The 13,437-nt window shown below is 61.5% G+C and overlaps 1 protein-coding gene across 2 annotated transcripts in view; it reads right to left on the bottom strand.

Annotated features, from left to right (window-relative positions):
• Nucleotides 1-10,124, bottom strand: part of ZCCHC14 (zinc finger CCHC-type containing 14) — a 53,756-nt gene extending 43,632 nt beyond the window's left edge. For both annotated transcript variants that reach the window (XM_045987746.1, XM_045987747.1), the window contains exon 1: nt 9,496-10,124. In XM_045987746.1, coding sequence (XP_045843702.1) covers nt 9,496-10,059 — 564 coding nt within the window. In that variant the 5' untranslated portion in view covers nt 10,060-10,124. The remainder of the gene's footprint in view (nt 1-9,495) is intronic.
• Nucleotides 10,125-13,437: the final 3,313 nt, after the last annotated feature.

Here is a 13,437-nt window from a genome sequence, read left to right as displayed (position 1 = left end):
TTTCGTATTTTGTCGAAATGCCCAAAAGAGAGGGGAGGAGGGACCTGCTTCCCCGTAAGTCAATGCTGCTCCTCCCACCAGGTAATTTCTTCTGGTCTAGGCTGCCTTGGCAGAAGGCGTTCCTACGCGCACGCTTCAATGAGGCTCGCCGTGACGCAGAACCTGAGCACGCGATTTCCTCCTAGCCATGCTACTGAAGCTTCTACCCCAGTCCCAGACGGTCAGGACATGACTCCGTAGCGCTCCCTCCTAACCACAATGCTGTCCCTGCTGACGGCGGCCACACGACACTTCGGCCAGCACGAGGACCATCTGCTGGGCTTGTCACCTTCTGGGGCAAACTCGGACCCCAGGGCTCAGCACGAGCGACTCTTCCGGAAGCAGGAGAGGGAGCGCAGCGGCGCAGGTGGCGGAGCCCACCCACCGCACACCGGTCAGCCCGCGCCTCTCCAGCACCCAGAGCCCAGGCCCGGCACTTCCCTGTCGTGGGCACCACCATGGGAACTACGGCACCCAGAGCGCGGCTCCCCCAGGAAGCGTCTGCACACCAACTTCTGAAAAATTACAAAGCAGAATACGGATATTAAAGACGCACCAGAGTCCACGCTATGTCAGGCTAAGAGAAACACCCACAAACGCCATTAAGAAGAGTGTCATTTGCTAACAGGTGTTACTGGCAGGACCACAGGGAACAAAAGCACGAAGGAAAAAAACATTTCCCCTAGAGTGGCCTTTCATAAACGCCCAGCCTCCCGCCCACTCGGCTTCCGCAGATGCTCAGAGCAGCTCCTGCTGGGTGGCCAGGGCCGCGAGACTCTGGACTGAAAGAGACCGTCTCTGCCCCCCAGTAAGTCAAATCTGGTGACAGAAATTTAATGAAACCCACCTTCAGTGGAGTACAACAAGGTCTAGGACAGAAGAAGGCCGCAGAAGGCTTGTAAGTCTGAGCCAAGAACCGGGGGACCCAGGTACCGGGTGTCCTGTCTGAGAGAACAGAGCCTGCAACGCTCGGAGGGAGGGACCGCAGCAAACACAAGGGGACTCAGGCACGGACAGAGGTAAGTATGGACCAGGAGGCGGACACACCACCGAGACCTGCACGCTGGAGACCAAGACCATTCCAGGGACACCATGGGACCTGCTGCGATAGGCTAAGAGCAGGGCCAGGGGGGATGGGTTGTCACAGGAGACTAGATGCAGGCTAGGGAGAACAGATTTCCATAATAAACTAAACCCAGACCAGGGGCGATGGTCTGTCGTTGGAGACTAGACCCAGGCCAGGGGGTCAGGCTGTCATAGCAGACAGGACCCAGGCCAGGGGACAGGGTGTCAGAGCAGATGGAGACCACACTGTGGGATGGGCTGTCATAGCAGACAGGACCCAGACCCGGGGACAGGTTGTCATAACAGACTAGGCCAGACCAGGGGTCTTGGTCAAGATGAGAAGTTGGACACGTCACTGTTATTTCTAAGAGTTAAGGTACTAAAGTTTCCAGATCACTTCATTAAAAGACCCAACAGAACAGCTACAAGTTATTTCTCGTGGACTTCAAACAATGACATCAGCTGAATTCTAAAAGGAGGTGATCACTCACTCGCCTGCCAGCACGCGTTCCTGACTCAGGGGAAGGAATGAAGTTACGTGAGGCTAGGGTTGTGCTTGTTCCCTGAAAACTATTTTAATCTACGCCCTGGCTCTCTGGCAAATGGCCCATAAGCTAAGTCCGCCTCCACAGAAGTGTGCCATATACGGGACCATTGTGTCAAGTGCGATGGGGAGAAAGACACGGAGAGAGGGGACAGACAGACAGACAGGGAAACGCTGACTCGGGCTGTGGTGGCGTCAACAGAAAAGAAGCCCGCGGAGTTGCTGAGGGCCTAACTGGGGGACCAGGAGAGCAGGCAAGTGGAGGAGAGGCATGGGCTTCCGGCTGGGGCACGGGGAGAGCAGTCAAGCAGACGGACAGGGGAGCCTGCCTCTGGACACCCGGAGTCACCTGGCCCCTCCAGCTGGAGCTCAGGTGTGGCTGGGCACGCAGATCTGAGGTTGGTCAGTGAGAACACCGTCACGCGAAGGGCAGGAGAGCCGAGAGACACTGAGAAGCCTCAGAGAAGCCGGAGCAACTCCAGCAGTGCTGGGCATGGACGGGGCGGGCTCCGCACGGGCACTCAGGCCTCACCAGTCTGACAGCCAGTGTGTGGGGGAGGCACCTCCATGCCCACACGAGCTTACACGCAGAAAAGAGCACCTCCCCTGGGCACTGCACTGCGTGGGAGCCCATGGAAGCGAGGAGAGGTAAGGACTGACCAGCGCGCCGTGGACCAGGCAACTGGGAGGCCGTCCAGTCGCCTCGACTGCGAGAGGGAAAAGGCCGGTTATCCAGCAAGCGGCGCTGGGGCAACGGGGCTTTCATTCGGAAAACGTCAAACTCGCGCTGTACCTTCCACCAGATAAATTCCAGACGGGTCTGCGGAACCGAAGATGAGAAGCCACGGAGGTCTGTGCCAGACGCCGCCACGGCGACGCTTCCACCACGCCCCGTGCATCCGGCGCGCCCGACCACCGCGCACACCGCAGGCCCGAGCTGGGCCACGTTTCTAATTACCACGCGCAGCCCAGAAGCCGCGCGAGACCGATAAAAGGAACCGCACGGTAACGTCGACAGGCAGGAAAACAAGTTCTCGCCGCTTCTACGGACGACCAGAGGACAATTCCCCTGAAACTTCAGGAGCTCCTGACAATGAAGGAAAGAGCAACCCCTCAAACGCAGTGGGCAAAGGCTATGGCGAGCTTGCCAAAAATACAAAGCTCGCTTGAAATGTCCCACCTCGCTCTTCGGGGCCCGCGAAGCCAACTGCAGCCCCCGAGAGGCACCCCCGCAGCCAGGGGCAGCCGCCGGCGGGGACGGGGACGCGGGGAGCTCACACACCCCAAACCGCTCGAGGCGTGCCGACAGGCACTCACACACACTGCTGTGGGGGCGCCAGAGGCAGGGCCGCAGCGTCCAGAATCATTACAGAGGCTCCCCCCCTTCGGTCCACGATCAACCCCACTTCCAGGCTTCGAGAAGGCCATACACCCTACCATACAGGTGTCACGTACATCATCTGCAAATGACTGAGTTGTTGGAAAGAGTAACACGGGAACCACATGTCCACCGGTAGGGACTCACTCGACAGCTGGCCAGAAACCAGAATAAAGACGGTCCACGGCCTGCCGCGGACTGCACGTCCAGCGAGCTGTCGGGAGAAGAAAGCAGGGCACACACCTGTGTCAGGAGGAAGACGCCAACTACCGCTCTGTAAAGACAAAGCAAGTTTCTCTGGAAGGTTCTAGAGGGAACAAAGACAGGGGCAGACTGGGGTAAGGGTAGGAAATCTTGTCTTTTAAAATGTAAAGTAACAGGGATCAACAGCCAGGTGAAGGAACGGAACGTTGCCGACACCTTGAAACGTCCCACGTGCCCTTCTCCAGTGTCTGGGGAAAGGGAGATGTTTCACTTAATATTCTTTTGTATCTTATCAATTTTTACCTCTGATTACGTCATCTAATTTTTTTTTTTAATTTAAAGAGATCACGGAGTTCCCTTTACTAAAAACAGACTTTGTCAAAGAAGTTGGGGGCAAAAGCCAGGTTCCAGGAGGCCGAGGCATAGGCTGAAGGGGCGCGGGCTGCAGCGCACCGTTTCGGGGGGCGGGGGCAGCTTGCACAAGGGCTCCCGTCAGAAGATCCTGTATTATTTAAATACGCGCACAGAATGTCTTAGAAGAACCACAGTTGTGCATTAAAATGTCATAAGGACAGACACCAGATTGTGAAAACTGGACCACCCCTGGCAAGTAGGAGTGAGGTTGGCTGGGGCAGGACTTGGTGACGACGGGACAGAGGAGCGGCTAACAGAGGCAGAAAACGCTAAAGGGAGGAACCGTCACCGTATTTATGTGCCAAGTGGAAAAACAGAGGTCAAAGACTGAGGTGGGGGAAGCAGGGAGGGCAGGAAACGGCGAAGTTCAGACACCTGAGCTAGCAACACCCCTGAGGAAAACAGAAAGATGTGACCAAAACAGAGACGGAGGGAATCGCCTGTGACCAAAAGAAGGCTCTGTCTCAGAACCAGGAGAAAAAGGAAGGAAGGGTAAGGGCACACATGAGACCTTCCAGGGGCTCGTGACTTTCCTATGGACCTGAGAAACACTCACCTAAAATCTCAAACCCCACTCAGAGGCAAGGCTCAGTGAGAAGCGTCCCCAAGGCCCAGAGCGCTCCTCGCTGCTGCTGGGATATGACCCCAAGTCTGCGCCAGTCCCTGGGGCCCACGGCGAGTGCAGGCCCACCTCCTTACACCCCGGAACTGCTCGGGAAAGGCGTCAGTCTTGGTCTTCAGTCTCAAGAACCCCAGGCCTCGTAACTCAGAGCGACACAGACTTCAAGAATGAACCGATTTTACGCCCATCCATTCAGTGCAAGAGTGACGGAACAAACTCTGGCTGTACTAACAAAAGAGAAGAGAAAGAATTAACCTATTTCATGAGGCTCTTGATTACGGCTTTGCACGGCGACGGGGAGCACCTCTACAAGGAGCGGGGGCGAGCCACCTGGCGGACACGGATCCCTGCAGGGCACAGGGTGGGCCAGAGTCCAGAAACAGAATCCCAAGTGACCTGTGCGCTCGCTGAGAGCTGGTGGCAACGCGTCCCAAACTCACGAGAGAACTGGTGTCCTAAATGGTGGTTTCTCAAAAATAAACAAGTAAGAAAAAAAGAAAGAAACTTCCAAAGGATCTTTTTTCTGAAATGTAATCCATCCAAGGCAGGGGGGAAAAAAAGAGCACACTTATATAGAAACTATTTTTCCCTAAACGTAACAGAAATTGTTTCTTACGAGCAGGGCTGTCGGCAGCCACCAACTGACCAAAAATGTCCCCTCTGCTAGCTTGCTGCTGAGGCCCTAAGATGCCTCTGTTGATTTGGGGGAAAATATGTATCAATCCCAAATGTCCTCGGTGCAAAGAGAAGGTAAAGGAAGTGTGCAGGATGAAGGGGGAAGTGTGCAAACCCAAGCCCAATACCGGGTAAAGGTCCAGCGCCTCAGGAACTCGGCAAGCGCAGACGTAGGTCTGTACCCGGGGCGTGGGTCTGTAACCGCGTTCTAACCACGTTAAGGGGCATCACCATGGCACTCGGCAGAGGCGGACAGATGAAGCACAGCTTCCACCGCGGCGCTCCAGAACAGCAGCGGGAGCTCGAGCCTCAGCAGAGTCCGACACAGCCCCGGTGCACCAGCGCACATGGGGGTCCTGATGTCGCCGGGGGGGGGGGGGCTCCCCCCCTGGCGGGCACCAGTTCCCAGCACATATGCTGAGGAGCGTGAGGAACGCCATCTCCACCACGGGAGGCCTCTGCACCAAGCAACGGTGCACGCCAGCGCGTCTCAGCGATCCCATCATGTGTGCACCATCAAAAGAGGGCAGTCCGGGGGGCACCTGGGTGGCTCAGTGGTTTAAACCACTGCCTTCGGCTCAGGTCATGATCTCAGGGTCCTGGGATCAAGTCCCACATCGGGTTCTCTGCTCGGCAGGGAGCCTGCTTCCCTCTCACTCTCTCTGCCTGCTTCTCTGCCTACTTATGATCTCTCTCTGTCAAATAAATAAATAAAATCTTTAAAAAAAAAAAAAGAGGGCAGTCCGGGAGCCTATAAAGGCTGGCCCAAAAGGAAGAATCCAGAACGCGGGAGGACATTATCTCCTGGAGCACCATTAGCAAAGCTAACTAAGGAAGCAAAGGCAGCCAGACAGCAGTGAGCGCAGGCCCGCGCCCTCCTCCACAGCCAGAGTGCAAGGGCTGGAGCTGGGGGCCCCCCACTGTGCTCTGAGGTCCCAGCTCCTCCAGGACACCAGCCGGACACCAGCCGCAGGACACAAAGTCCTGCCCGGGGAGGGCTGCGTCACTGTCAGCGGCAGCACCGGAAGGGGCATGCAGACCTCACATGGCAACCCGCAGGAACTACCACGCCTCCACCTCTGAACCCAAGATCTCTGTCCGCCGGCAGCAAGCGGTGCAACAGAGCGCCCTGGGCCAGCCCTGCTTAGCAGCCGGCTCCCGGGACGTGCGCGCCCGCTCCCACCCCGCTTACCCCAGAGCGCCCGGGGTGGGCACCAGAGAACACCCCCCCACAAAGGGGTCCGCCACGGCGCTCCCACCACAGCCCTTCAGAGAGGCTCCACACCCTGGCAAGATCCTGGAGCAGGTGTTCGGCTGTGATCCTTGTCCTGAGGATCCTGAAACAGCAGGCTGGGGCAGCCTCCCGCCATCCTGCCCGGCGACAGCGGGCGCAGCCACCCAGCTCTAGACCACAACATGGACTGCAGACCACGCCGGGCCTCGACTGTCAGAGCAGCACATGCCCCGCCACCCGCAGCCACGGTGTGCAGGGCGCCCGCACCCCAGGCAGGCTCGCATCACCGCCAGGAGGTCCCTCAGACGGCCACGTGTGCACAACGCTCAAAGACGACTCCTTCCGTGCGCGGGGCAAGGGACGAGAACAAGCGCCTATTAACCGCGGCAGCGGCGGGCGGGGGGGGGGCACAAATGAGCTCGTGCAACAAGCCCAGTGTCCATCCACGGATGAGTGGGTAAACCAAACGGGTCTACCCACGCCGTGAGCAGTACTCAACCCTGAAAAGGTGGAGAAGCAGTGACGCGCGCTACCCCAGGAGTCAACCGGGAGAACACGACGCTGAGCGAGCGCCACCGACACGGGAGGGCACCCACTGGCTGACTCCGCTGCCACGAAATGTCCGGGACAAGCAAATGCACGCGCAGACGACTGGCTGTCGGGGGCTGGGGAAAGGGAATGGGAGGGACTGTCGATAGGTACGGGGGGGGGGGGGGGGGGGGGGGGGTGATGAGAATGTTCTGGAAGGACACGGTTGCTGTGGTCACACAACTGTGTCAGTATGTTAAAAACTACTTAAATGTACACTTTGAAAGGGTGAATTTTATGATTTTTAAAAATTAAATCTCAAAAATTAAAAAAACACAAGCATGTACTTCTAATCCATGATCATTTACACAAAGAAAAGACTGCAAAGGGTAAAGTTAAACTTTTCCCCAAAGTATGGCTTTCTACTTAACTAGGAAGGGAGGGAGAGTCCCAGGCAACCTTTATGGCACGCTCACACTGAACCCCGAGGAACAGTGTACCTAAGGCACCCGGTGCCCGTGAGCCCGCGAGGACAGCCACCCTCCCGCCGGCTACACCATCAGCCCGGCTGCGTCGACTGCTTTCCTCTCTGAACGTGAAAACGTCTATTTTAACTCATTCACTCCCCTAAGCGCCTTCTGCTCGTCCGCCAAGCAGGAAAAATAATCAAATAATACAGTGAGGGTTGGGAGACGTGATTACAAATCGTGACTATCTCAGAAAACATGGTTATGAGAACTATGGCTTTAAACAAAGTGAAGAAAAAAATCGAACCCGTGTCTTTATCCCTAAAGGACAAACACGAGGGCTCTAAGCTCAGAGTTCAAGACAGAAGGACAGCAGCTCCCAGAGCAGATGCGAGCAGGGCTCCAACGGGGCTGCTCTTCCGGGGGACCGCACAGGTGAGACCCCGGACACCGAGAAGGGAAGCCGCTTGGACGTTAGATTTCAGCAGAGGAACTGCCGGCAGGAGCAGCAGAGGGTCGCCAGGCTCCAGAGTAAAAGTCACACGGACGAGACTGACAGAGGGGACGTGGGGAAAACTAGACACCGCGGTTGCTCTGAACCAGGGAAGCAACAGCCCTCAGATTACTCACCGTAACGCTGTCATTAAGGGTCAGGCAGAATTCTCCAGTTTCCCAGGGATGAAGAGAAAACACGGTCAGCTCCAAGTGACTATTCAAAAATCAATTTAGAAAACAGGAACCTTCTGAGACATAAATATTTCAGTCTGTAACGACGGGCCTCGCCTAAGTCAGCACTCCTCCACAAACCCCGAGGGGCTGGACCTGGCAGAGGAGGGAGCAGTCCCTGCACATCTGGCTGGGGACGTCACGCGTGACGGCGAGTCGCCCTCCAACAGGCCCGGGGGCAGGGAACCTGCCATCGACTCCACAGGGAAACACCAAGCGGAGGCGGGACTCTGGCCAAGGTCACACAGCTGGCCAGTTCCAAGTGCGTGGGCAGGGGTGAGAGAGAGCCTGGCCCTTGGGGTCATCAGAGGGATTTCTCACTTGACGGAAAGGCTCCTTTACAAAGCACGTTTTCATTCTAACGTTAGCTGCCGCCCCACCAAGATAATCATCGCCATCTTCCCCTTCAGCAAGGGGTGAATGTGTAGACACAAAGGATCGCCTTCAAGAGCCGAACAGGCACAGGGAAACCCAGACCTCAGTGGCCGGCGTCCCAACAGGAGGCCGGCAGCTCGTGCAGCTGACCATCGGGGCCCGAGAGCCCACCCAGGGACACGGCACTGACGCCGCCTGCCAGCACGCTGCTGCTCCTTGGTCGTGGCTGGACACCGTCCTTCGACCAGGGCCCAACGGGAGGTGCACACCGGCGTTTAAACACACGCTGAAAACAACACAGAACAGAAGAGCCACCGGCCCGGAGCTCCCCATCACCGGAGAAAGACAAGACACGGGTTAACCTGATGCGGACGGCACGACCACATCTCTGAAGAAAACACCGGAGCAGAGCCACAGCCCAGCCTGAGACAGCCTGACCACCAGCAGCCGCAAACAGACAGGAACCGAGGGTTCCACGAGAACGGCCCTGAACGGCCCTGACACGGAGAAAGGCACACAGCCCGACGGGTCCTGACTGCGGTGTGTCCCCCAGAGTCCCAGTGGCATCCGAACACAGGCCACACCGGGTCAAAGAGAAACCCGTTCTCTCGGAGCCCCATTTCGGCACTAGGTCCCAAGGGGCTGTGAAAAAGGAGTTTGAGCCCCAAACGCTTGGTGTTTACATAGTTTCAAAACATGTAGACAAAAGTTCACATTTCCAAGCGGGTGACCACAAGGCCCTTCCTGTTTAGTTTGGAGACGGAGCCCTTAACCCAACATTCCTTAGGAGACCAGCACCCGGGACTCTGGCGGCCGCACGCGCCCAAGGCTGCGGACGTGTTTCTGTGCGGGTCGGGCAGCCTGCCCCGCGGCGGCACCCGGCCCACCAGGGGAAAGGACACGCAGGCCGGGAGGGCCCCGCACGGCGCCCGCGCCCTCCGCTAAGGCCCCCTTCCCCACGGCGCCCTCCCTTCCCGCTAAGAAACACCAGGCCTGGAGAACCGCGGCGACACCAAGCGTGACCGATCGGTCGCCCAAGGGCCCCAGGAAGGGGACAAAGGCCTCACCGCGCCTGCGGCCACAGTACACAAGAAGGAGAAGCACAAAGGGGCAGCGCACTCCGACCGCGCAGGCCTCCCCAAGGCCCAGGCGCCCCGGACAGGTGCGACCGCCCACGAGGGGCCCCGGGGCGCGGACGCGGACGCGGGGGCGGAGGTCGCGCACCTTGTGGCAGGCCGGGCAGGTGGGCAGCGCGCCCTTGCCGCCGTGGCCCCCGCCGCTGCCGCCGCCGCCGCTGAGGCTGCTCTGGATCTGCGTGAGCTCCTGGCGCAGCACCTGCTTCTGGTGGAAGCTGAAGGCCGGGTGGTTGGAGGCCATGGTGAAGAGCAGCAGGAACTCATCGCCCGTGCGGCCCTCGTTGAGCTGCAGCCCGTAGTTGTGGATGATGGAGTCGATGTGCGTGAGCGTGCGGTACAGCACGCCCGCCGCCTCGCGCTGCTCCGAGCCCAGCAGCGCCAGCGACACCAGCAGCTTGCTGCGCACCACCTCGTCCGTCAGGTTGGTGAGGCTGCCCAGGTCGGCCGGGTTGTTGGCCTTGATCTCCGAGTCGCGCAGCGAGTGGTAGTCCTTGCGGGCCAGGTCCTCGAGGCACGAGCCGAGGAAGCGCAGCTCGAGCGGGATGCACAGGTCCAGCAGGCCGCACAGGAACTCCACGCGCTGCGGCGACGGCAGCTCCGAGAACCAGCGGTACACGCCGTCCCTCTGCAGCGGGCAGCGCTTCTCCACCATGCTGCCGCCCGCGCCGCGCCGCGCCCCGGGGCCGGGGGCCGCCGCTGCCGGCCGGGGCCGGGGGCGCGGGCGGGCGCGGGCGGGGGGCGCGGGCGGCCGGGGCGCGCCGGGGCCGGGGGCGCGCGGGCCGGGGCCGGGCGAGGGCGGGCGGGCGCCGCGGGCCGCGCCGGGGCCGGAGCCGGGGGCGCGCGGCGCGGGCGGGACCCCCGCCAGAGGCCGGCGGGCGGGCGCGCGCGGGGCGCCGGGGGGGCCCGGGGCGGCCGGGGCGGCCGGGGGCGGCGAGCGGCCGCGGGCCCCCCGCTCACGGGCGGGCTCCTGGCCCGCGCCCGTCCCCAGCGGCGGCCGGTGCGCGGCGGCGGCGGCGGCCGCTCCTCGTCGTCGTCGTCGTCGTCGCCCGGGAGGCGGCCGCCCCCATCTCCCCCCGCGCCGCAGGGTCTGTCACTGCGGGCCGCCCCCCGCCGGAGCCGCCCGGGCCATGCCTCCGCCTCCGCCTCCGCCTCCTCCTCCGCCCGCGGCGGCCGCTGCTCCTCCTCCTCGTCCTCCGCCGCCGCCGCCGCCGCCGCCGCGCCTGGGCCGGCCGGCCGTTGCCGGGTCGGAGGCCGCGGGCGGCGGGCGGGCGCGTCGGGAGCGGCGGGCGGGCGCGGAGCGCGCAGGGACCGGCGGGCGCGGCGGCGGCGGCTGCGGCTGCGGTGGCGGCGGCGGCGGAGGGATCTGCGCCGGCACTCGCGCGGCCTCACGCTCCGGCCTCTCCCCGCGCCGCGGACGGATCCGGACCCAGCGCGGCCGCCTTCGCTGCTGACGGGCGCCCGGACGAGGCGCAAGTGGGCGGGGTGGCCGCCTCTCGCGACAGCCGCGCCGGCCGGACCCGCCCCCCCCGCTGATTGGCTCGGCCGGCCCCCTCTCGGCCCGTGATTGTCCCGGGTCCCCAATCCCAGGCGCCCCCGCCGCGGCCACGCCTCCTCGGGGCTGTCGATCACGCCGGAGCCGCCCCGGCCCGCCCCTCGGCGGCCGGAGGGGCGGGCGCGCCGGAAAACCCGGGCCGGATTCCCGCTCGCTTTTGTTCCCGCAGATTTGCGCCGAGCATTGTTTGAGGCGAAAGCCGGGCGTCCCGCCTTCCCGGGCGACTCCCGGGCGTCACCGTCGGGAGCCGGCGAGGGTCCCCGCGCAGCTGCTGGAGCGGGGCCTCGGCGCCCCGTCCGCGAGGCTGTGTGACCTTGGCCGAGTCGCTTGGCCTCTCTGAGCGCCGGGCGCCTCCGCGGAAGCTCGGGGTCATCCGTCCCGCCCCGGGGGCTCGCGAGAAGGTCGTGAGCGGAGAGAGGGCCGGCGCCCGCCCAATCTGACCGGGGCGAGCCGCGCCCCCGGGGAGCCACTGTGAGCCTCCGGTCCGCGAGCGGGGAGCCGGGGCGGCGCAGGTGCCCGCGGCCGGTGCGGGGCTGCGGGCTGCGGGCTGCTCCCGGGCCCCTCCCGCGGCGGCCGTGCGTGCGGAGACCGCTGCCCCGCGCAGCCCCCGTGCCCCCGCCCTGCCCTCAGGTCCCGCGTGCGGGTGTCGGTGACCCGCGCTCGGGCTCACTGGTTCACAGCCGGGAGAGCCGGGGGCGAGGGGCGCGCCCTGCCCTGCCCTCCCCGCCCGGCGGAGCTCACACCCGGGTTCTCGGCAGCGCGCGGGACGAAGGACCGGATCCGTGTGCGGATTTCTTCGGGACACGGTCCAGGACGCTGGGCACTTCCGGACAGGACCTTCTCCAGCCTTGGGACTTCAAGATTGGACAGATTTTGCAGAGCCATGCTAGGGACAAGAAGAAAATGTGCTTCCCAATCCCTGACCCCTCTCCACTCCTTGGGCAGATTTCCCAGAGCCACTCTGGGGCTCTTAGCCAGTGACAGGAGGAGCAGGCATCCGGGTGACAGCCCCAGACATCTCAGGTGACAGCCACAGACATCCCACTAACCAGGTGACAACCCCAGACATCCCAGCCTCCAGGTGACAACCCCAGACATCCCAGCAACCAGATGACATTCCCAGACATCCCAGCATCCAGGTGACAACCCCAGACATCCCAGATGACAGTCCCAGACATCCCAGCAACCAGATGACAACCCCAGACATCCCAGCCTCCAGGTGACAACCCCAGACATCCCAGGTGACAGTCCCAGACATCCCAGCAACCAGGTGACAGTCCCAGACATCCCAGCATCCAGGTGACTACCCCAGGCATCCTAGCGACTGGGTGGCAGTCCCAGACATCCTAGCAATTGGATGACTGCCCCAGACATCTTAGCAACCAGGTGACAGTTCCAGGCATCCCAGGAACTAGGTGACTCAAACATCCCGGCGTGCGGGTGACAGTCCCAGGCATCCCAGCATCTGGGCGACAACTCTAGGCAGTGTAAAATCCGCATAGACAGCAGGGGAAGTCTGGCCTCATTGGGTCTTCCTGCCTCATTTCCCCAGAACAGACTCATTTCTGTAAATAATGAATCGTTGTTCTTTTTGACCTCACCTTTCCAAGTGATTCCAGGAGAGTAGCCACATTCCAGAACTTATGCTATGTGGAAGTGAAGCCATGTGAACATCAAGGCGAGTCAACACCTTTGCCTTCTCTTGGTTAATTAGGTTCCTCGGAGCGGAAGGATCTCAGGGCCCTCCAGCGTGGAGGGTTCCTCCAATCCAGCCCAGCCAGGCTGTGAAGCCCCCAGGTCATCAAGCTGACCGCGTTCCTGTCCCAGCTCCGGCCAGCTGTGTGACCTTGGCCACTCACTCAGGCCTCCATCGGTAGAAGGAAGCCAGGACCCCACTCCCAGCTTGCAGTGGGTGTCAGAGGTGCTAACAGGGGCTCTGGACGGCTGGGACAACTGAGCCACACGTACCAGGAGGACTCCTCCTGCCTTCTTGCCACTTTTGGCTGTGCTGTTTGCTGTTGAATGCCTGTACTGGCCTGAACGGTGAGGTCCCCAAAAGGGTCATGTCCACCCAGAACCTCAGGATGTGACTTTTTTTGCAAATAGTGTCTTCACAGATACACTCTAGTTGAGAATCAAATGGACAGTGTCCCTTGTAGCAGGAAAGAACAAGCAGAGACTTGGGCTGGGGGACGCCACTGAAGACAGAGGCAGAGGGAGGAAGGACCCTCCCCTCGAGCCTGCGGAGGGAGCACAGGCCTGCGGCCTCTTGCCTCTGGATGTCCGACTGCAGGACACTTCCGTCGTGGGAAACCCCCAGCCCGCAGTCACTGGCTGCGGCTGCCCCTGGCCGCCCCCTGGACGCTTCTGCAGCGCGATTCCCCTCAGCTTCACTGCAGTGCCGTGTAATTCAGCCCCACGGACGGTGAACCGCGACCCTGCAGGACCAGACCCCGCTAAGGACGTGGGCCCCTCCGA

The sequence above is a fragment of the Meles meles genome, chromosome 19 (genome assembly GCF_922984935.1).
Source record: "Meles meles chromosome 19, mMelMel3.1 paternal haplotype, whole genome shotgun sequence".
Taxonomy (NCBI): Eukaryota; Metazoa; Chordata; class Mammalia; order Carnivora; family Mustelidae; genus Meles; species Meles meles.
The sequence above is the reverse complement of the archived record's forward strand: the minus strand, read 5'-3'. Positions and strand labels throughout refer to the sequence as shown.